Source organism: Corylus avellana, chromosome 2, assembly GCF_965113065.1.
Source record: "Corylus avellana chromosome 2, dhCorAvel1.hap1.2, whole genome shotgun sequence".
In the NCBI taxonomy this organism is placed as follows: Eukaryota; Viridiplantae; Streptophyta; class Magnoliopsida; order Fagales; family Betulaceae; genus Corylus; species Corylus avellana.
The window spans coordinates 18355434-18380004 of NC_142491.1; the positions used below are offsets into that span (position 1 = coordinate 18355434).

Genomic DNA, 24571 nt, shown 5'->3' on the forward strand with positions numbered 1-24571 from the left:
TGAGTAGAATATCTTATATGATACTGTATTTTTTTAGTTTTTTTTTTTTTTTTTTTCTTTTGTCTTTCTATTTTAGTGCTCGGATTCAGTATGTTTCAATGTTAGTTTCGCTGTTGTGGTTAAGAAAGGTCTCAGTTGCAATTGTTGTTTACTTGCTTTGTTGCCACATCAAAAGACTAGATTTATGTTTTTTTTTTTTTTTTTTTTTTCAGTTTTGTTTGTTATTTGCTTTATTTGTAATACACTTTTTCTGTACACGTGTAATTAGATGGGCTGTTTCTAACATTGTTTTTAGAAGAATTTTCGACTGGTCTCTTATTTTTTTCTTCATTTCATATGAAGAATGAGAATGATCCCACCAATGTAACCCTTTTCCTTATTTTCTTAGGGAAAAAAAAAATTAAAAAAAGGCCGTATATCCCGGAGTAAAATATCGGAGATGTCAATTTCATTGATCATTCCTTTGTCTCGGCGTGTGATGGCATAAGTTGGTGTCAATAGCAATCGCAATTCAAATATTCAATCATGAAAACCTACCACCCGCCACGTGGTCCAATGTTAATCAAGCCAAGGCGGCCCAAGACGACACCTCATCAGGACTACTGGAAAAGCGGGCAAGTGTCAAAACTTTCGGCCCTTTAATTTGCTTGCTTTGTCAAAACTATTTGTGGAAGCCAAGTCATCCAAAGAATTGGGGACTATTGGAAGAGGCTACACTATACACTGATGGGCCTTAAAAGGCCCAACTGCGAAGAAAGTTCCAATGGGCCTAAGAGAGGTACAAACGGTAAGCCCACAGCACGGCCAGTGACCCTCTCATAAACCCAACGCACTACAACATTGAGGTCGTTCGTGCATCAACATTCATCATGCTACATGTCTCTCCTTATCTCTCTATTCTAAAACATTTTCACAATCCCAAATAAGTCATTCAACTCAAATTTCATTGTATAGTAATTACATGATAAGTACCACAATTAGTACTAGTCTCTAAAGAGACAACTCAATCGACTGAAGACTACACTTTGTAAAGCAGAAATTACTAGTTCGAATCTCCCTTTCTCCCTCTGTAAAAAAAATAAATAAATAAATTAGTACTGTAACGTAAATTTATAAAAAAAGTTATACATAGCAAGAGAAATGAAAGGATACCAACAAAATAAAATATTTTACAGTTAGAAAACTAGAAACTTCTTAAAACGTTTTAAATATAATTTATTAAATTGATATCAACATGTAATTCTAAAAATAGACAAATATTAAGTTAATAAAAATTAATTAAAAAGAAAACTTTGCCCTATTGTTAAAGCTATAATAACAAGTAATAAACATAATTAATAAGCATTAAAGGAAGGCAACACTTAATTTAGAAGATGTTTCTTCTTTTGCAAGTAATTAAATATAAGTAGCTAGAGTACTCACCCCCAATTAAAAGGTCCAAACCACATGGAACGAAAGGTTGATTGGTATGAAAGCAAGACCAGAATGAGCGCCGCCACCAAGGCAGTACCCCAAGGCAAGCCGCCGGCTGGCTGAGCTGAGCCGTAGTACTCCGGCTGCCAGAAAGGAAAGCGGAACCTCCAGCCGGTAGTAAATGAAGCCATATAGAGTACCAATAGAAAGGGCAACAGAAAAAGGAACACCTGTAAGTTGAATATTGTGTAGTTGAACTGAGCCTTGATATCTGGGGATTGGGAAAACCAGAGCAAGAAAAGGACAATGGAGAGAATGATGAGGAAGCCCATGGTCGACTCTCAGCTGATCTATATATCTCCATGCATGTATCCAAAGAATGGTTTATATATAACAAAAGTAGAAAAGATATTTTACAAAAAAAATGGATGATTTCTCCTTATCTCTTTTTGGAAATATCCCAGGATAGCTGGGTTAAATATCTGGAATGTCAGCTTTAGTTGTCGAGTCATTGGTAAATATCTGGTGGAAGGTCAGTGGTAAAAATCTGGTGGAAGGTAAGTTTAAGTTGTCTCATTGTGTCAATGGATCGAAGTTCAATCAGGAAAACCTAGCCAAGACAAGACAACTTTAGGAGAGAGCAACTTTAGTTTTGGTCCATTAATTTGCTTGCTTTGTCAAACTATTTTGGGCAGGCGTTGCCAACATAATGAGGACTCTTTATAATTGGTTGTTTGAATTACAGGACTTTAGGACAACAAACTACATAACTAACCCAAGAAAATTACCTTAATACTTATGCCAGCAGATAATGTTTTTTCATCATGCTAGTTACTACATGTCGCCCTAATCTCTTTATTCTAAAACCTTCTTGCAATACTTATAAAAAAAAAAAAAAAAAAAAAAACCAAAAACCTTGTTCACAATTTCAAATAAGTTATAGTTAGTCATGCCATAGAATTAATACTCAACTTTAATTGTTTAGTGACTGATGTGGTAAGTGATATGAGTATTGTTACGTAAGTTTGTAAAATTCTTGTAATAAAAGCTGTAATATCCTAGGCAACATTCTCATTCTACCACAAGGCCGCCACTTTATAAATTAGATTTTGTAGTAAACCGAAACAATTCAATGATGGGGTTGATAAAAAGATATTAGATCAATTTTCCACTAATAATTCTTGTATAGATAAGATAGAATTGCTCCACAAAGAGCAACACATTGTACGTTAAAGCTAACATATGGACAAGAGCGATATTACAGCCAACATTTTACAAGATGTTTCTTCTTTTGCAAGTATAACTAGAGTCACCTCCAAAGAGGTCCAAACCACTGGGAATGAAACGATGATTGGTAAGAAAGCAACAGCAAAAGCACCACCACCAAGACGGCAATGCCCCAAGGCAAGCCACCGGCTCGCTGAACCGACTCATACTCCGAGCGCAAGAGAGGAAAGTGGAACCTTCCGCCGGTAGAATATGCAGCCATGAAGAGTATCAAAAGAATGGGCAACAAGAAAATGAAAAGTTGGAAGTTGACTGTTGTGTATTTCAACTGGGCCTTATAGTCTGTGGATTGAGAAAGCCAGAGCAAGACAATAACAATGCCAAAAATGGTGAGCAAATGGAGTGGTGGGGTGGAAATGGAGCCCAGGGTCTGGCCTGTCCACCCTTGTTTCCACTCTGGACCCCTCCTCTTAGTGTAGAACCACTCCATGTCTTTCTCTATCCCTCTCCTTGTCTCCAATAATGGTTTATATAAGAAGTAAAAAGCTTGGTTTTCTTTGCTATTAGGTTTGCTTTGGCATATATGCTTTGAGTGTAGAATCACTGCACCCATATTCTTGCTTTTGGACGAGTGCTTGTGAATGGAGTTAGCACATTAAGTTCATGCATTGTAAAAAAAGTTTTTAAAACACTTGCTTCAACTACCTAATTCAGCTGCTATTTTGCATAAATTCCCAAGCCGTAAGTAAAAGTAATACTAGATCTACAACTCTTTTATAATTTACTAACACGTGTCATCATGTGATTGAAACTACATTAGCTGCTAAACAAAATTCTAATATGCTCCAATCACATGAGAACACATGTCAACAAATTGTAGAATAGTTGTAAATCTCAACATAAGAAGGGATAATTTGTAAAGAAAGTTGGAAAGAAGATCACGCCATGCAGTAAAACTCAAGATACAAGTTTAGGGCTTTGTTTATTAATGTCTTGGAGAATGTTTTTTGTTTTGGGTTTGAAAAGGTGTTCAAATATGACATAAAAGTAAAAACCGTTTCGGTATTTTTGAGTTGTTTAGTAACATTTTTGTTTTGAGAAAAGAAAACAGGAGACAGAAAACAAAAATTTCGACAAACATACCACTGGATTTCTTGATATGGATGAGTCATTCATAAATTGTTTATGGCACTAAAACATTACTTTGTATACCTCTAGTTATCCCCGGAAGAGAGGTAGCCCATGGAAAACAAACAAAAGATATTCTTCCATCCTTATGAGAATTACGAAGCTGGAAAATGATCCAAAAACCCAACCAAGAAAACTGGCACATACTTTTATTAGACTATGTTTGAAACTGACACAGCTTCTCTCCAATTATTGCTCTCGTCGCCAAAACCACCATAATCAAGCAGCAACTTTCTTGGATGTTACAGAATTGATAATAGTAGCAAACTCAGGACCCTGCATGAAGAAAAATCAAGTTGTAGTAATCATCATAAAGCATCATCATTGAGAAAACCCTAGCAAATTTTAACATTTGTCCTTAAAATTTCAAGGAAACTAGTTATGACAGAAACATACCTTTAAGGAAGCACCGCCGACCAGAAAACCATCAATATCTTCTTGTTTTGCAAGCTCAGCAGAATTGCCTCCATTTACAGACCCTGAAAATGAATTTTGGTTTTAGTTAAATTCTAAGCAGCAGTCAAATATCACAGGGTCTAGAAGGCTAAAACATTCCAATTGGCTGAGAAAAACCGATGAGTTGTAAACAAAAGAAACTGCTCAGAAGTGGCCAAAAGTAGTTAGCCCATAGGGCCATACCAATTCTGGTATCAATAACAAAGCATGCGGAATATTTGTCAATACTGTGCTTGTGTACATCTAATCTTACAATAAGACAAAGTATATGGCCGTAGATGACATTGCTTATTATAATAACTCATCAAGGGTTAGTCTAATCAGTTTGTAGAGTCAAATAACACATCTTGACGTGTTTTCTCTTGTTTGTGCAGCACCTCATAGAACAATGAAGTGACATACAACTAAAAATCTGAGCCTCAACAGCTCAAAAAAAAAGCAACATCATACAGGTGAACTCCTGGTCTAGTACTAGAACTAAAACTTCCAAATGCAGTAACATGTAACAATAACATTAGATATCCTTGATTTTGCAACATGGTCTCCATGATGCAAATAAAGTTGCAGTAAACAAACTACCTCCATAAATAATTCGTGTTTTAGATGCAACTTCTGCCGAGATATTCTTCTTTAGCCAGTCACGAACAGCTGCATGTACTTCCTGTGCTTGCGCAGGTGATGCAACTTTACCAGTCCCAATGGCCCATACAGGCTCATAAGCAATAACCACATTATCCCAACTAGGTACTGCATCTGTACGAAATGGACATGACTACTGTTATGGAACAATCAACGCGGTTTCCTTTTGCAACAGGACTCCACACACTGCCAGCATATTTAATGAAAAGGAAACATCAGCAATATACTTGCCTGCAAAAGCCTTCAGTTGCTGAAAACAGACATCAAAAGTTTTCCCGGCTTCCCTTTCTTCCAACTTTTCCCCAATGCAAGCTATTACTCCAAGACCCTCAGTCAAAGCATAGGCAGCTTTCTTTCCTATAAACTGAAGTTGACAAAGCTTCAATTAAATTCTTCATCCATAGCATCATTAGAAATGAATACTGATGATAAACTTCTCTTGGAAACCTCTCATTGAAATAATTGTTAAAACTTTCACCTGATCAACTTCACCAATAACATGTCTCCGCTCTGAATGCCCAAGAATAACCCACTTGCAGCCAATATCTTTCAATTGTTCCACACTACAAAATTGAAATGGTAAATTTGGTACATATGTGAAATTATTAAATTGAAAAATGAGCTGAAGCACAAAAATACAACCCAAAAAAACACAACTTTTTCATGTAAATGATCACATCAGGATCGACATAAAGGCAAAGGTGTTCAAACAACTTCCAAACTAATGAAAATTATAACAAGAAAGTGCCCCCATGACGCTTAATCCAAAGCCCTAATTTGAAATATTAAACCCTGAAAAAAATAAAAAATAAAAAACTAGTACAAGATATGTCACTATTCTTAAATTGCAGAGTCGTGAGAAATTGGATTTAGGGAAGGTAACATGGAACGAAGTATAGTGATGATAACATTATACTCATATGAATTAGATATTGGGAAAGTATGACAGCACCCATGTTCAGTAGAACTTCTCTGTCCTGGCTTTACTGGGGAGGAGGGGTAGAGCAGATAAGGCTTGTTAGAGATATGAGTCAACTTGGAGCTAAGACATCTATATGTGGCTGACTCCTGCTTTGTCCCTGGTGGAATGATCAGGACCCTCGTGGAAGGGCCTCTTCTTTTGGAATTCTGGTGCTACAATCTTGAAAGAACCATTTGCATTCCATGCGGTATGATGACAAGACATTTTACCATATTTAAACAGTTACCCACTAGAATTTCACACTTTTATTTTGAAAAGAAAAAAGAAAGAAAGAAGGAAACTTTCTAGATGTAGCAGTCATAGTGACCTCCAAAAAAAATGAAATCAGATACTGGGAACAAAAAGCACATTATTTTGGGATGCAGTGCAATGTCATCACTCCCTAAGATTTTCAACCATTCCACACAGAATTGCCTAATTAGAATATACTCAGCTGTCAATGGAATTGAAGGTAAGATAATTACAAGAATCTCTCAACCTAAACAAAGATTAATTCTCCTAGACTAAACAAATATTGTAATCTAGAGAAGCAAAAATCTATAAACCAACTAATATTTTGTGCTCAGCAAGGAAGAGCAAGCTCACCTGATTTCACCCGTGAAAGCCCCACCCTTTCCGACCCAAGAGTTCTGAGCAGATATCTCAATCCGATCTGTTAATGTGTTCTTCACCTGATCGATGTAAACAAAGGGAGGTGCTACAACAACATCTGTACATCTCACAATAAAATCAAAATTTATAAACTTCCTAACTTTGACTTGGATAAGATAATATCAAATTAAACAAACTTCTATCATACAAAAAAACCTGTGGACATATCTTCACTGTTAGAGGCTTTTTGCACACTCACAAACTTAATTTTACGCACAAGATTATTTTTGAATCCAAATTTGAAAGTGTTCATGGGCAAGGTCAGAAAGAAGCTCAATTATATAGTCTACTTGAGATTTAAAAATATATATACCGAGTCAAAGATCAAAATTATCTCACCAACATCAGCCTCCAATTTTGCACTGTTCAAGTCAGAGACAAGCTTGCTGATAGTGTCTTTTGTCCCATTCTATATAAAAAAAATGATGAACATTTCAATGCCCAACAGAATAACAAGATAAACAAACATAACTTAAATACTGAAATTCTCAAGAAACAATGAACTAGAAGTAATGCAAAAAAAAAAGGGCAGATTAAAGATATCAATGTTGAGGTACAGACGATCAAACATGACATTTTCAAGAAAGAAGAAAAAGAAAAGAAAATAACTTACACACTTCCAGTTTCCACCAACAAAGAACTGCAAGCACAAGAAAGTATAAGGCCAATTAGTAAATGCCCAAACGGGAGAATCAGTAACAATTGAGAACCCATAAAAAATGGACGTAATGAAAATCGCTGCGTGAGCTAATTAAGAAATTCTACTCCTACACTTCATGAGTAGAGACTCTTTTCCTGAGATATGCTTTTGTCTTATAGTTTGTGGCATCATCATTAAGGAAAAATTATGCAATATACCTACAAACATGAATAAGAAGAGAATACAATGAAATTAAACCACATGTCTTCCGGTTAACAACCACATTTTACAGGCAGCTTAGCTTTTTTAACTAAACTTCAAGTGAACAATGCAATGAATGTTCATAATGTTGAGGAATAAAGATACTCCTAGTCACAAATTTAAGCAAATGCAGACTTAGGTTCACATGGTTCATCAGTCATCACTAAAGAACCCGAAACAATAGGCCAAAGGTTTGCCATGGCCTTTGGACCAAAAGGCGTCTTCATCCCCCATGGGTATGAGGTGGTGGCTATGGTCAGGGGTTCATAAACCAATCTAAAGAAAAAAGAGCCAAAAGGACTTAATAGTTTGTGGCATCATCAAATAGTTTTCTCAGAGTGGTTTCCTTTGTTAAAGATAATTTAAGTTCCAAAGCATGTCTGTTGGGGCTGCCTGAGCGTCAAGTGGTTATGCTCTACACATTGTTGGTCGAGTTTCCAGAGCATTTAAGGATTGGTTTCTCCCACTTTTCCTATTCATGTCTTAATCTATTCATCAAGATTCAACATTTCTAGCATCTCAAACACATATTAATACTCTAAAAGAAAATTCAAAAACACAGAACAATTGCTATACCCACATGAAAAAACATAGAATACTTGTACAAGTGTAGATCTAGAAGATCATTTAGAGGCTTAGCTGTGCTTACCTTGCCAGAGCCAGCCATTGAAACGACGCCGCGGCAGCCTTTGCGAGAGGAGGAGAGGCGGATATGGGAGTGGACGTGTTGGAATAAGGATTGTGGTTGAGAGTGATCGAGCTTCGGCGAGGATCGGCGGAGGCCGGAGAACTGCGCCGAGAGCTGGGAGGCGAGAGAAGTGGACGCCACGGCCATCGTATCTATGACAGTGAGAATGCGAGTGAGGGATTGGGTTGTTGTTGTTGTTAGCAGTTACCTTTTGCTTGGTTTCTCAGATGTAAGGTTTGGTGCTCTCGCTCTGTTTTATGGTAAAAATGGCAGGTAACTGGTGATGGAGCTTCACGCGAACCTTCTGCGCGTCAAACACACGCGAGAAGGAAATGATAGTGAGTAGAACAAATCAGAGCTAGTGATCGTCAGCAAATTCGGACAAAAAAAAAAATTTGCCAAAATAGTCCAATGGTGTAATAAAAAAAAAATGACATAAATTTCTCACTATGTACACATAAAAATTTGTTAGGAATTTACCATGCTTTCAATAATAGTAAATAGATACGTGATTCATATTCGTCGAATTTGATGTAGATTTGAAATTGTTTAAGACTGTAATTTTTCATAGATATTGTTTTATAATAGTTTGACAGGTTATTGTGTATGTCATAGATAATGTTTGAGTTGTTAAGATTTTAAATTATATATTTAGCATTGTACGGAACATTTTGTCTCATTTGATTGTTATATCAATAAAGAAATAATTCGTTAAAATAATAATAATAGTAAATAGGTCCTTACCATAACTTTTGTTAAAATCTCGACGGAATCAGTTAATGTGTTATATTAAATTCAATAATATGATGATATGAGTCACCCGGCATAAAGAAAATAAAGTGTATAAAAATATAAAATATAAAAAATACATATTGATATTCTCTATTGAATTTTTAAATAGAACAATGAGATGGACAGATTGAAAGTTTGAGAGGGTTGGTAGGTGGGGGATGGATTTTGGATTGCAGATTTTCAGGTGAAATTATTTTACTGTGGATTTGTGGTGCAGCAGTAAATATAATCATGGGTTTTGGACCTTTGGTTGTGTCACTCTCACCTAACAAGTACAAAACTGAAGGATATTGAGAATTGAAGTGACATATACATCATACATTGTTGGTTTTCTTCTTCCTCTACTTCTTTTTATCTCTCTATTATATTTTCTGCCTTTTTTTTTTTTTGCATATTTTAATTTTGATGTTGATTTTATTTGACAAATTAGAGTCAGATTTGATAAAATAAAATAAAAAAGTGAACAGCTTTTGCTTAGTGGATTCGGCCATGTTGAATTCCCCAAATATTATTTTGATAATGATATGTTAGTATCAATTAAATCAGCATTTTCTATAGAAAAATATTTGGATTTCTTTAACTTTTATTATAATCTCTTTTTGAAACTATATTTTATGAAAAATGACTGCTACATGAATTTATAAACATAATAAATGTCATGTAAAATAACAATAATAAATATCAAGGAAAAATATACTTTACCTCTTAAAGTTTGGGACAATTTTCAATTCGATCTCCAATATTTCAATTTTTACAATGCACCTCCAAACTCTCAAATTTTTGCAATTTGACCAATTTTATCCTAAAATTTTCATATTGGCCATAATTTTTTTTTTATATATATATAAAAAAATTGGGATGCAAAAATGGCCATATGGCCAAAGCGGTGGTTACAGCTACCCCAAAATTTTTTTAAAAAAATTTATAAAAAAATTAGGAGCAATATGAAAATTTTAGGATAAAATTAAAATATTAAAGATCGAATTGAAAATCGTCCCAAATTTTAGGGGGTAAAGTATAATTTTTCCAAAATATCAATTAAATTGGTCGGTTAAAAAAAAAGAAGAAGCAAGTGTCTTTAACGCGCTTGAAAGGCGATGATGATATCAAAGACAGTCGCGGTTGTGGTTGTCGCTGTCGTTCAACGAGAAGACATTTTGGCAAGGTAGTCTCGCTCTATCCGTGCATGAAGCACAAAGTCCAACGGCGTCGTTCGAAGACGTCATTCTTTGGCCAATACATGTATGTTCTTTTCTACCGGTAGGATAATCTTGCCACGTGGTTCAACAAAAAGGAAGAGGAAGGATGTGGATATAGTGGCGTGCATCTTCATGAGAATCTGTGGTGAAGGCCTCCACTGACCGTACAGGTATCTTACAAATCCAATCCATCGTATCCAAAATAAAACCCAATTTGACCATCCTAGGTTTTTCCAAAATTTTGTTTGGTCCACATAACAACAAAAGCTCGACAAAAACTTAGTCAGTGAATCGTTTCGTTAAGCTCTGTTTATCAAATTGATATCTGTTTTTTAATAAATTTTTGAAAGAAAAAAAATATTACTTTGTTAATGAGAAAATGATTAGGAAACGTTTGCCATTAGAGAGGCACAAATATTTGTTTAAGTAGATAATTAATACCATACCTAACTAATTAAGTTGCCTTCACAACAAAGAATCAAGGTTGCTGATGGGTAGGTGCCCCACCAAACCCTATCCTCTAAATTCTAATTGATTAATATGTTACAACTAAACAATTTGAGCCACTAGGCAATGAGCACGTTACAATTTCATATCATGCATCTACTAGACAAGAAGTTTATAGCATAGGATTAGGAAGACCCCGGTTGGACTATGGAGTAACAAAAAAAAGACAAATATTTTATTTACAAATAATCTTATAAAATATTTAGAAAAAAAATTCGGCACTACGGCTTTCATTGCAATTATTTTACAAGTTCACGTGGTAATTCACATTTTAAAGAAATGAGTGCAGCGTATATTACCACAAGTCGATCCACACTTTAGTAATTGTTGTAGTGCGTGTTAGGTAAACTGTCATGTTAGCTTATAAATATAGTATGTGTTATGTGAACAGTGGCGGAGCCACGTTACCCCTTGGGGGTGCCGTGGGATTTGAAATTTTTTTTTTTTTTTTCTCAAACCCTCAAAATAAAAAATAAAAATAAAATTCTTTTTTACAATTTTACCTACATACCCATTACCCAAAACACAGCAACACTTCTCTTGCACCCCAATTTAACCCACGGCAACCCTTCTTCCGCACCAAAAAAAAAAAAAAAAAATTTCTAAGACGCTCTCTCTTAGACTCTCTCTAGTCTCTTCATTTTCTGTTCTTTCTATCACAGATTCACATGTAACTGCTCGTCTCCTCCTCCCCGGCTTCTCAGTCACTTTTGTAGTTTTATGCTATAGTTTTTCTTGCAAATAGTTTAGTTCTCTATATTGAAAGAGAAATTGCTGAGAGCTTCGATTTAGATTCGATATTTGATGATTTTGTACTTTTAAAAGACCGTAAAATGCAGTTCTAAACACTTTTTTTTTTTTTTTTTTTTTTTTGTATTTCTATATTTTTAATATAGTGTAGTCATGTTACATTTTTAATATATTAATTTGAGCACATATTTATGAACTTTTATAGATATTTTTTGTGATACATATATTGTGTGAATTACCAAATTTTTAGGCTGAAGAAAATTTGTAGGACGCCAAAAAAAATTTAACGGCACCCCCAATATAAAATCGCTGGCTCCGCCACTGTATGTGAACTACTACATAACCGTCAATATTTTAATGACTAACAGGATAATTACCACGTCCACAATTTGTAACCGTTAATGCTCGCTAACCGTTATAACCGCTAACCGCTATAACCGCCTAGCGGTTATTAGGTTTACTAACTGTAACCGCTAACCGCCTTTTTATATAATATATTTTTATAATTATAATTATAAAAATATTTATACATATAACATAATCATTTGATCATTAAATCACAATTTTTTTTTAAAAAAATGATTAAATCACAATTTGAGCATTAATATATTATTACTATAATTTATATAATTATATCATATAATCACTTGATGATTAAATCGCAATTTTTTTAAAAAATAATTAAATCACAATTTGAGTATTAATATATTATCACTATAATTTATATGATTATATCACATGATCAATTGATCATTAAATCATTTGATTATATGATAACAAATTATACATGTATAATATGACATAACTCATAAGTATACCAATTCATACTAATACAACAATTAAATATCTAGAGATTTATTTCCAATGTATGTTATAAACTTATAAGTCTATATATGTTATAAGTCTATATAAGTTTACATATGCATATGAATAATATAAATGTATAATATCAATATTTAATCATATGATTCAATGACAATTCAAATACTTTATTCAAGACTTCAAGTGAATCATATTATTAATGTACAATGATGATATCATTCGTATAATATCAAATTAAGTAATTGACATTGGATTAAACAATTACCAATGTATTACTTATAAATACAATTTAAGTATTAATGTATTATCATTATATGTTGTAACATTTGTCTGAATTCTGAATTTTTTTTTATATGTTGTGTTGAATTTTTTTTTTTTTTTTTTTTTTATAGGTTGTTTTGTTTTGTTTTGTTTTTTTTTTTTTTTTAAAAAAAAGTTAACCGGTTTTGATTTAATATTTAAGGAAAATTTTTTAAAGTACAAGTAAATGTAAATTTTGGGTCAAATATTTTTGATTTTTTAATATGGGCTATTTTTACAGCAATTGAGCCCAAGAAGTCACTAAAAATAAAAAATAAAAATAAAAAGAGTAAAAAAATGCCCAAAAAAAAAACCCAAAAAGGCCCGAAAAGCCATGAAAAAAATCCCAAAAAGCCAAAAAAAAGGCTCAATTTTAAAAAAGCGGTTAGCGGGCGGTTATCTATTTCACTAACCGTTAACCGTCTAGCGGTTAACGGTTAGCGGTTAGTGAAATCTATTAATTGCTAAGGCGGTTAACCGCTAACCGTAACCGCTCGTATTCAATAAGTTGTGTTCTCTCATCACTCGAAACAAAATTTTGTATCGATTAAAGTTTTTGCAAGAAATTGCCATAAGTTTTTGTGTTGAGACCTGCTCGGTCAACTGTCTTACAATTATTGCCCAAATTAATAGCCAAACTGTTAATATCTCAATCTTATACAAGATCACCATAGCAACCACATCTTTTGTCTTTTATGAGCTTCTTTACATAAGAATTTCCAACTGACACCAAAAAAATCTAAATGATATTGGAATATAGCAATTCTGTGATTGGAAACGTAGTTGTTGTAGCATCCGTGCACTAACTGCTTTTTTGGTGTTCATTCGAGACCTTATTAGAGAAGCCCATCTTCCAATCAATAGCCGCCTCTACTTGCAGGCCTCTACTGGACATTTTCATTGTGCCCATACCCATAATAATTAGCCGTCTGGTTGGATACAAATACAATCTAGTCTCTTTCGCGATTCAACTTCCACCTCATGAAACGTGATCTCCAGCGGATTGAACTATCATTTGGGGACTTTACTCTTTTATTATTGAAATGCTGCCTTTGACTACCTTAATATGTCTGGTTAGTTGTATCTATTGTATATTTCTTGTATACTTGAATTGCGTCTTTGCACTAAAAAAATAAAATAAAATAAAATAAAATAAACAACAAAGAAGGGCTATTGTTTGTATGATCCACACAAACCCCAAGTTAAAATGTTAAATAACTAAACAAATAGTCTTGGTTAAGCATTAAGACCTTCATTTACAACAAAAATAAATTATAAATACAAACTTTTACACAAAAAAAGTTACTTTCTACAAACTACCGTTGGTTATTTTTGTTATTAATGTACACAAATGGATTATACACCCCCGCAAAACACCCCCAACCTGCCGTTGTTTTCATCCTCAAACAAACAAAGCTTTAAAGCGCTTCCCTTTGCCCAGAAGAAGTGGACAATAGCATTATACACCACCCGATCCACCCGCCATATTTGTGGCCTTCATGCAAGGTGATGCATGGCCAAAAAAAACCCATCTTCAAAATTGTTTTAAAAAGATACTTCGTTTCTGCCTGCATTAGTTTGGAAGGAATTCAGTTCAGAAGAATATCAGATAATAAAAAGTGACTTAAAAACAGTTAGAGCAGTTATGGAACCAAGGTTTTTCTTTTTGGGGAGTTTGACTAATGAAACGGGATTATTTATATATAAATATTACCATAGGACTAAAGAGAAGTATATGAAAGTATATCTAGTCAACTTGGATGTAGATGTATACAAAAAAGAACACAAAAAATTCATAAATTTCTCATAATAGTGGGGTTTCAGATGATGTTTTAGAGAGTATAAATAATCTATCAACATCTTTCTGCTAAAATTTTATGCGATTTCTTTCTCGATGTAGATAACTAAATAATTTATAAGAAAGTCATCCTCTATCTTGTTGCACAGTCTAATCTTAACGTTATTCATAACCCAAAATGTTTGTTCTATATATAGTAAAGGTTGAAACCAGAAGAGTTAGCAGACATTGTGAAACTTTATTGAAAACAATCCATTCAGTAAGCACCAATTTCAAACAAATGTACTTTCTTGGAAATTTTTAATTGCCAACTCCTAGAGTCTTTGCTTTGGACTTGAAACTCTTCAATAGTTTTTTTCCCCCAAAAATTCCAGGTAGCCATGGCCCCAGCCACCTTCCCTCCCTCTGCCAGTGAGTTCGAGATCATAAAAATCTTTTCTTTTTTGTTGTTAGGTGGTCTTGTATTTTGGACTGGGCTTCTTTAAGCACTGGAAAGTAGCCTTCGCTGGAGCTCTAGTATTTGGAAAACTTTTCGTGGGGTTCAAGGGAGCGCCCTGCCCAAATTCTTTTTAGGGCTTCCTAATGTATATGTTATGAGGAAAATGTGTGCTGCAACAGTTGTATCGGAGAGAGAAAGTGATGTTGAGATTGTTGTAACCCCATTGATACATAGTTAAATTTTTTACTCTTCCTCTTACGGTTAATGTAGCTACTCTTGCTGATCTACGATAAACTTATATGTCCATTTGTATTATGTACAAATTAATTTCTTGCTTGTGGGTGTGACCGGACAACATTTTATGTGTCTTCTTTTTTAGGGGAAGGGGGGGTCAAAGAGGGTTGGTGTGCTGCTAAGACTTTGGAATCAAACAAAACAATAGCAGACAGAACTACATAATAAATTAGCGATATGATATGAAGAAATGGGATAAAACCTGGTTTTCTCTGTTCTTGTTCAAGTCTTTCCCATTTTTCAGCCGTCAGGCTTTCCACCACCAATCATGCCACCAGATGAGCTATCTTGTATGCTACGTGATGAAGAACACCTACTTGAAGAACTCCCATTAGTAGCACTGTTTTCTTTCCTCGAACGCTTCTTAGAAATTTTTCTTACTGGCGACAAATCCTGTTACATACTTACATTTGTATCAATTATATCCTAACAAGATAGTTAATGATCTCTGAAATGCTCACATATCGATCTAAAAGGCAACAACAGACCTGATCTTCAGTAGATCCAGGAGTCTTCAACTCCAGGTCTGTAGTAACATCATTGGAATCCTCTCTTTTTTCAGTATTGCTCTCCCCAGATGACTTGTTTTTGGAGTCTTGTTTGCCTAGATGCACAAGTGAAGATACGTGCTGGGTGGATTGTTGTTCGACCATGGTATTCGGAGTTACATATGGAATAAAAGTTGAACAGGGGTTAGGAATGACCCCAGGAATCTGATTTCCAAAGAAGGGGTATGGCTGCATAGATGGATGCACTGGAAATGGCCCTGGAGGCATCGGCATTGGCATCGGAAATTGATAAGATGGTGGGGCCATGACAATGGTGTGATCCATAGCACCCCATGGGTACATTCCCCTGAGTCTCTGCTGATATTGAATATTAAGGTTCTCAATATCAGATTTAAGAGATGCCTTCTCTTCTCTGAGATCATTTTTCTCCTGTGTCAACTGTATTTCGACAAAATTAAGTGACTTTAATACCTTACTAAATAAGCAACACAGCACACTGAACTAGCCCTCAAGACAAAAGATAAAAGGATTACCTCACGTGATTCTTCCATTAGTGTAGTATACTCAGATTTGAGTTTGTCAATTTGATTCGTGAGGTCCTTCAGCAATTGAACTGCATCAACCAGAATGGTTGCTTTATCATTTTTGGGCCTAGTAGGATCTGCATTTTAAAGTCACCACGTCCAAGTCAGTTTCATGCTTCTGGCCAAAACGTACATGACCACCACATATATGCGCTCAAAGAAATTACAGGCAAAAGCAACTAAACACTTGGCCTGTACTAAGTTTATCAAACAAAAATGAACCTCCCATAAATCTAGCTAAAAATTATACCTTACTATAAGCATAATTAACAGATTCAGTACAAACCTTAAACAGCTTCAGCTGTCGATTTCTAAAATCTAATTACTCTATCATCATTTGAGCATGGTGAATTAACTAACTACGCCCAAAAAGTAGTCATTCACATTTCATATACAGCCTCTAAATCTAGCTTAGAATGGTGTAATGGCCGATAAGTGTCCAATATAGTTTAGGACTTGACAGATTGCTACCCTACATCATTCAAACATATGATGAATAAATTATGAATAAATTACTAAATCAAGCTTTCCATGTTAATACGATAGCTCCAAGGCAGTCTGGATGGCAATATTCGAATATTTCAAATTGTGAACTCGAGAAACTCTTCATCGAGTTTAGAACCCCTAAATTTAGGCAACAAGTGCAAAGCTCAAATAATTTGCGGCATTGTTTTCAACCTTATGTCCTTATCCAATGCATAATACAATAGTAGTTTATAATTTATGCCCCTTGATGACAAATCGAACCCATGAATCATGACACACTAAGAATGCACCAAAACAGCTCAAATAACATGTTATGCTTCTACTATTTACATGGGATTTAGAGAAATGTTTAACTGTCAATGCATATTAGGGTGGCATTAAAGAATAAAAGGGAGTAGTATTATTACCTACAGCATTTCCCAACTCGACAAACTGCTCGTTTACTCGACACCTCCGCAGTTTCTCTTGGCCAGCTTTCTGCATTTTCCTTGCGGATTTGCAATCCTTGAGCTCCACTTCAGGCATTTGGCTGCAAATATAAATATAACTTTCAAAACGCGCGGTTTGAAAAAAAATATAGCTTTCTCAATAACAATAAGCAACAAAATTGCGATTTGACGTTTAAAATCATTCATTTTTTAAAACACCCCCTTGCCTGCAAATCCGAAAACGTGAATTTTTTCGAGTTTTCATACCGCTATTTCTTTCAAAGCATTCCAGAATTAGACACTTTCCGTGATTTTGCTTAAAAATTGGCTTTTCGGGTGCAAAATCGTGGGGTCAAACCCAATCTAAACGGGTAAATTTTTGTGATTCAATTCAAACAAAGCATAATAACAACAAGAACCAAAAGTCCTTAGCAACACTACAAGTCTACAACAACAATAAAAGCACTCCCACTGGACTAGGAAACAGTGATTGTGGAGGACTAACTTCAATGTACTGTTACCACATCAAAGTATAGAAACCACATTAAAAGCTACGAACAAAGCCCAAATTCTTGAAACCCAGAATTGATACGAACCTGGAACAGGGTTGGGAGCGAGTGGAGAGAACGCGCGGGTTTGGAGGGGGTGGTGGAGTTGGGGCTGACGGGGTTTGAATGAAATCCATTACGGCTTTTCTAAAACCCTTTTCCTTTTTGGCGGCGGAAGAAAGCTGCCTCCGAAGTGCTTGGTCGGACGGCGTTGTTATCACAGAAGTCCACGAGCGAATGGCTTATCTGCTACACGAGTTGCGTCGTGATTCTTGCTTTGCTTTCCGGTTCCCACGCTTGGTCGCAGTCCACCCAAGCGACTTGTCTTTTATCAAATAGGGAAAAATGAAAAAATATGTTGTACTGATAATTCACAATTAACGGTATCAAAATCAACTCAGAGATTTTCGAGATACGTTGAAAAAAAAAAAGTTCCTCTAATCAAATTCTGCTCACTAATCTAATAAACTTATTAATGTGAGATTGACTTAAATGCAATAAGTGTCATAATTTTATTTATTATAACGTTTCAAATTATCAAAATTTGATAAGCTAGTGAACGGAATTTAGCTATAGAGACTAAATTATTTTTGTAACATACTTCAAGGACTTTTGAGTTTATTTTGATACCACAATGATTTAATTGCAAATTAGATAAACCACGATGACCAATTTTACAATTTGTCCCTATCAAATATACAGTCAAAATAAATCATTGATTTTTTTTAATTAAATTAAATTTTAAAGTTTTATGTATTTTAAGGGTTTTTTTTTTTCAAAAAAAAAAAAAAAAACTTGGAGATATTGATATTTTTTGATAATTTATAGTGAATATTGATACAATTGGTAATTTGAGAGGGTATGTGTGTTTATCCTAAGTTCTTATTTTGTATTAAATAAGTCCATATGTCAATTTAGTATCTAATTAATTAGAGAGATGCTAGATTATTATTTTTTTTGTCATTTTTTTTTAAATCAGACTAATTAATTAATACCACGTGACTCTCATTTGATATATAATGTGCCAACTGTAATTATCAAGTGATACAACTACTTTAAATTACAAATATATCTTAAATAATTATTATTTTTTTTAAAGTTAAAAGCAAATTATTTATTTATGGTATATTTGTAATTTAAAATAATTATGACACGAGACATGTATAGTTAACACATAACATGCCAATCAAGAGTTATTTAACATTAATTGATTGGTCTAACATGACATATTATTGTTAATTAATTGACTGTAATTAACCAGATGGGGGCATATTTAAAATTAAAGAAAATTTTATAAGGATCAAATTTGACCCTTTTTTTTTTTTCTTTACTAGCGAAGATTTAAGCGTTATTTTTCTTTTAATGATGTCAAGTTATCAGTCTGAGAACACAAGGGGGCGAAGCCACGTGTCCTTGATGCACAGCCAATGACCAAGACAGCAAAAGGTCAGCAGATCCACGGTGTCTCAAATCACTCTTTAAATTTTCCCAATAGACCGCGCTTTACCTTATCACATCCACGACCTACATATGGAGAACATACCGTGACAGATTCGCACATTCACTTTTTCGATCTAACCCGAGAAAGAGAGAAAGAAGCAGAAAGATGTCGGGTATGGGAGACGGGTACGTGGGCACGGCCCAGGACGCCGTGCGAATCCGAAAGCTCGAGAAGCAGAGAGAAGCCGAACGCCGCAAAATCCAGGAGCTCAAGGACAAGTCCGCCTCCACCAAGGGCCAGCCGGGTCTCCTTCAGTTCGGCAAAAGCAGGGCCGAGGTCCGTACTCGAATGCACATCTAATTTCTAGGGTTTCCAATTGCTTTTTTGATAGCCTTGCGAAGCATACTCTATACGTGTGTTAATTCATTCGAGCCTTGTTTCAGGTTCTCGAGCACGCTTTTAAGAAGGAAACTGTGGGTTTGGTTACAAGAGAAGAGTATGTTGAGAAGGTAATAAAGATTAATTGCTGTTTATTGTTGATGAATGTGTAATTTGCATAGCGAAGGGTGTGATTGGGTGCTTGTGATGCGTGCTTTGTTGTAGAGAATTAATATTCGGAACAAAATCGAAGAGGAAGAGAAGGAGAAGCTTCAGAAGCTACAGCAAGAGTGAGTTTGTTTAGAATTTTGTGTTAGTGTCTTTTTTTAGTGGGGTTTTTTGTTTGTGTTGTTTGATGGTTAATTTTGTTGTTCTTTGTGTTATAGGGAGGAGGAACTTCAATTAAAGAAGCGCAAACAGAGGAAGATAAAGGGGAATTCACGGTTATCATTCGCTGATGATATCGAGAATGGTAGTGAAGAGGAGGATGGTGAAAATGGTAGGCATATATTGGTTGTCTTAAAACCCGAAACTTTTAGTTTCTCCAATTACTTCAAATTGCTACCTATAGCTGTAATTTTTCACTTTATTATCCTTAATGCGTGCATGTTATGGTAATTGGGGAATTTGTAGATTTTAGGAGTTGTTTTAATTGTCACTTTTGATTTCGACGATCAACTTCTAATTATCATTCTTGTAAAGTTGAGCTGTATTAGATTTCTTGTTTTGTGCTTGACCATGTGAAAAAAATGCTTAGTTTACTTTAAAAGAGATGACTTTTCCATCATTTATTTGATGATCATGTCGAAGTTTAGATGCCGGTATTCCTCCTTTTTGTAAAAAGTTCAGGTGCTGGTGTCCAAAATTTATTTCAAATATTCCAAATGGTGTTTTAGGTTGATTTATTTATCTTGCCGAGCTAGATGCCTAGGGGAAACATTTAGTTGAATTGATGCTCGGGTCAAGTATTCTATATGGCAAATTTCAACTAAATATGGTTCGTTGTGCTCAATTTAATGTATCCAAATGACTGCATTTGGATTTACATTCTGGGTGAGATCCGGATAAGGTGCTGATATGTGTTGATAGCTTTGTATTATGTATTTTACCTTGTAGTTTAAGGTTGTAAAATTTGGGTTTGAGTTAGGGGTCAAACGGCTATACAATTTTTTTCAAATATAGGTGTACAATCACTTATGACCTGTTGCTATACCCTGTATGTGCAGCAACAACTAACTGTTAGATGCATATGGATTTGTATTCTATTTGTCAATGTTGCACTCATAGGCTTCATGACGAATGCACTTGATGAGTTGTTGGAATGATGCCATATGTTCAGCATGAAGAGTCTCTAGCCATCTAGATGGCTTACTTTCTGTTTACATTGTTTAATTTTTTGTAGAAGTTATCTTATGACAACTTGATGCATTGGTCCATTCTGAATCTGTATTCTGGACACTCAGCACTGCATTTTACTTTGTTGAAAATGTATTCATTGAATCTTGTTGGAGTGATATCCCTGGGAACGAAAAAAAAAAATCTTGAAAGGCTGAATTTTTTTTTTTTTTTTTTAAATTCTTAATTGCTGTCATGAGTTTTATTGAATTTCTATTGAATTCAAATACTTGGTATTTAGTAGTTATTTCTAAAAGATGTTCTCCTTTTTATCCCTCCTAAGAACAAAGTTGGATGGATGCAGACAATTAGAAATTTCATTTCTGGTTCTCTTTCTTTCCTATATTGAAGTAAGAGTTTCACATGTACTTTTGCAGATTCGCAATCAAAGAAGTTTCGGCATGGCAAATTTGGTAAAGATCCAACCGTGGAAACTAGCTTTCTGCCAGATAGGTATGGCAACTCTCTCTCTCTCCTCCCTTTCTCCCTCTGTCTCTCTAGTCTTGGTACTAACGTTTGATGTTAGAGGTGATGAGGAGACACTTTCAGTGAGCGGGAGGCGGAGGAACAAGCTGAACGTGAAAGGCTGCAGAGACAGTGGTTTCTTGAGCAGGAGCAGATTCGAAGTAATGCTGTGTTTTGACACTGTTAAATTTTGTATGAATGTGTGAAAACAAATTTTTTACTAAATCTGGCTTTTCATGTGTTTTAGATGAGCCTCTTCAAATTACTTACAGCTACTGGGATGGTGCTGGCCATAGGCGGGTAATTCAGGTAAGTGGTGGTACCTGAATTGCATATTATTGATATTGCTCGTAGTTTTCTCTTTCTCAAATTTTAGGTGATTGATATACTTTTTTTTCCCCTAATGTTCTTGACCCTGGTCCCTCTTCTCATCATTTAGGTACGCAAGGGGGATGCAATAGGAGAGTTTCTTCGTTCAGTTCAGCAGCAACTTGCACCTGAGTTTCGAGAAATTCGTACAACCTCAGTGGAGAATTTGCTTTATGTAAAAGAGGATCTTATCATTCCCCATGTAAGATCCTACTGAAAACACGTGTAGGTATGATTGTGATATTCAGCTGTTGAACATTTGCTAACTAATACCTCTTCGTTTGTTTTTATGATTATGGAATTGCAGCAGCATAGTTTTTATGAGCTAATCATTAACAAGGCGAGGGGCAAAAGTGGACCGGTAATGTTCAATTTTACAAATTTCATTTTATCTTTTTGTTTCTTTCTTCTTTTTTTTTTGGGGGGGGGGGGGGGGGGGGGAGGGGGAATTGGGGACATGTGAGCTTGCTTGTTATTTTACCCATGTTCCATCTGCCAGCCAAAAGCCAAAATTTTAGAGGTTAAAAAGAAAAGATTAGTATTTAGCATTTCTTTTGGTGGAGTATGTTGGTATGATAAAATTGTTCGACTATGCCTTTTTTGGGGTTGTCGACTAGTCTATTCATTTTTTGGGTTGTCTGGTTTGGGAAGTACGACCATTTTCTATTGCCTAAGATATAAGGAAAATAATATTGAAGTTATGCAGAATATGGCTCATTAGTAAAAAGTTTTTGCAATATGATGGATAGCTTTCGCCCTAAATCTTTTCATGTTTCACTTCTGCTGACACTGACTTCGTAAGTGCCACTTTAAGGGTTTTGTTAGTGAAACCTAATTAATTTGTAGATGACCAAAAAATCAGGTCCTTTCACTATAATGAGTGGCCTTGGTTTTCTTTCTTTTTATTTTAAGTTCTTTAGTATTGAATTGAGGTGACTTCTTATCATATGCCATTTTTTCCCTTTATTCTTACACAGCTTTTCCACTTTGACGTGCATGAAGATGTGCGAACCATTGCTGATGCAACGATAGAAAAGGATGAGGTACATTCTCTTCCTACTTTTTCATTATTCATCACTTTGACAAAGGTATACAAGGTAACAGATGCACAAACAAGCCTGAATTATGGCTTTCCATTCTACTAATAATGGCACATACTAATAGCGAATGATTTAAAATGCATCTTAAGAGCCTGTTTAAGATTGCGTTTAGGAACTTAAAAAAGTACTTTTAGTACATAAAAACTTGTATCAATCAAAGATGGTTTGTTTGGTAAAAAGTTAAAAAAAAAAACTGCGATTTGAAGAAGCTTAAAAATGAATTCTTTTCTAAAAAGCTCTTTCAAACTTTTTATATAGACAAAAGCTCTATTTACCAAAAAATCTTCAAACCTGCTCAAAGTCCATTTTTTAATGACATAATTTGCTATGATACAATCAATGCTCGGCTTTGCTTTTTGGAAAATGTAATATGAAAAATGGCATATACATTTAAATCCTGACCCCTAACTGTATAGTAAGAAATGGATTGTAGTCCAGATGGCACTTATCAATTGGTGTGTAAGTTAAATTACCAAGCCCAAAAAAGAAAGAAAGAAATGAACTACATAAGATTTGATTACCTTTTGCAAATATTTCCCATTATAAATGTCTTTTAAATATCTGGCATCTCTTTGCTTTGATATTTATTTTTTCTTGAATTTTCAAACAGTCTCATGCTGGGAAAGTTGTGGAGAGGCACTGGTACGAAAAGAACAAGCATATTTTCCCTGCTTCGAGATGGGAGGTAAATTATATTTCTCTCTCATTGTATACACACTCATTTTAGATGGACAAATCAATTATGTTTATGGCACACCCTTGGCTATCAATCTAGATTGTCTATAGATACTAGGGTTCTATCGGTTCACATTCTAAATCAATTGTTTTAGAAGTATCACTTGAATGCTTCTATCTGTTGAGAAACTTGAGACATCTAGTGTGGTATAATATTCAGCTTGTCTGATATGACAGGCATATCTGCTACTTGTTTTCATGATGCTGCTAAGGATGTTTTCTAATCACTTCTCTTCATCCTTTGGTTTGGCAGATATATGACCCAACCAAAAAATGGGAGCGGTATACCATCCATGGGGACTGATTAATTGTAGCAGACGACATGAGGATCGAGAATTTTGTGATATGCTTCTAAAGCAGTGGAACCTGGTTTCATCCGCAGTTGCTTCCGTATTGTTTTAGATTGTCTTACCTAGTGAATAGGAAAATGGGAATTGGTCTTGCCTTTTCCATATGAAAAATGTTTGTGATGGGATCTTAAGAGTCGATTTTAGTTCTATTTCCATCATTAATCTTACCCCACTCTTTCTTCTTGCTCTTAAATATATGGTAAAGAGAAACAATATTCTTCACGCGACAATCACACTTTGCAAGCTAGTAACTTTTTGAATTAGTTCTTGTTAAAAAATAAAAATAAAGGGTTACTAGCTCATGTCATGTCGGCGAGTGATTGTGGGGCTATGTCATGTTAACATAGTGTGATTGCGGTGTGAAGCCGAGTAATGCTAGACTTGCAATTGGCTATAATTTTTTGTAAAATGTTAGACTTACAAATAAATTTTACAAAAATTTTTTTACAAATTGATGTGACACAATATAATTGAGTTTTCTAAATTTTTACAAACAAATTTCTTGGCAACCAATCCCAAAATCCATTGACACATTGCGGAAGAATATGGTCTAAATCCACATACAACGCATTCGAATCATTAAAGACTCTAAGGGTAACCATAAATACTACAATACTAGACAGAAGTGATGCAGAAGCTGATCAGTCTTAAAATGAGATCTCAAGGTAGATAAAAGACGAAGAAGAAGAAGCTGTATTGTCGTTGTAGAGCAGTAACTGTCCATGTTGTTCATTGTG

General features: G+C 34.8%; 4 protein-coding genes and 1 long non-coding RNA gene across 5 annotated transcripts; 1 reads left to right on the forward strand and 4 right to left on the reverse strand.

Annotated features, from left to right (window-relative positions):
- Positions 1-617: 617 nt before the first annotated feature.
- Positions 618-1944, reverse strand: LOC132167028 (uncharacterized). The gene is made up of 2 exons (XR_015911540.1): positions 1423-1944; positions 618-1067 (listed from the first exon to the last, which is right to left on the reverse strand). It is a non-coding gene; the product is annotated as an uncharacterized LOC132167028 (long non-coding RNA).
- Positions 1945-2534: 590 nt separating this feature from the next.
- On the reverse strand, positions 2535-3301 carry LOC132167027 (uncharacterized). Its single transcript, XM_059577921.2, has one exon. The coding sequence runs from the start codon at positions 3251-3253 to the stop codon at positions 2723-2725; it is 531 nt and encodes a 176-aa protein (XP_059433904.2). The 5' UTR covers positions 3254-3301; the 3' UTR covers positions 2535-2722.
- Positions 3302-3768: 467 nt separating this feature from the next.
- TIM (triosephosphate isomerase) lies at positions 3769-8383 on the reverse strand. Its single transcript, XM_059578104.2, has 9 exons — positions 8107-8383; positions 7170-7196; positions 6896-6965; positions 6491-6614; positions 5402-5486; positions 5155-5287; positions 4864-5037; positions 4225-4307; positions 3769-4104 (listed from the first exon to the last, which is right to left on the reverse strand). Exons 1-9 carry the CDS (start codon positions 8290-8292, stop codon positions 4048-4050), a joined length of 939 nt encoding a protein of 312 aa, XP_059434087.2. The 5' UTR covers positions 8293-8383; the 3' UTR covers positions 3769-4047.
- Positions 8384-13686: 5303 nt separating this feature from the next.
- BHLH121 (basic helix-loop-helix (bHLH) DNA-binding superfamily protein) lies at positions 13687-17925 on the reverse strand. The gene is made up of 6 exons (XM_059600872.2): positions 17650-17925; positions 17033-17154; positions 16089-16216; positions 15535-15993; positions 15249-15439; positions 13687-14083 (listed from the first exon to the last, which is right to left on the reverse strand). The coding sequence occupies exons 1-5, from the start codon at positions 17736-17738 to the stop codon at positions 15287-15289; spliced, it is 951 nt and encodes a 316-aa protein (XP_059456855.2). The 5' UTR covers positions 17739-17925; the 3' UTR covers positions 13687-14083; positions 15249-15286.
- A 1224-nt stretch (positions 17926-19149) lies between these two features.
- On the forward strand, positions 19150-24001 carry XCT (XAP5 family protein). The gene is made up of 12 exons (XM_059579041.2): positions 19150-19378; positions 19486-19551; positions 19646-19710; positions 19807-19919; positions 21193-21268; positions 21365-21441; positions 21528-21589; positions 21720-21851; positions 21957-22010; positions 22627-22692; positions 23360-23434; positions 23738-24001. The coding sequence occupies exons 1-12, from the start codon at positions 19208-19210 to the stop codon at positions 23786-23788; spliced, it is 1008 nt and encodes a 335-aa protein (XP_059435024.1). The 5' UTR covers positions 19150-19207; the 3' UTR covers positions 23789-24001.
- The last annotated feature ends 570 nt before the right edge of the window (positions 24002-24571 follow it).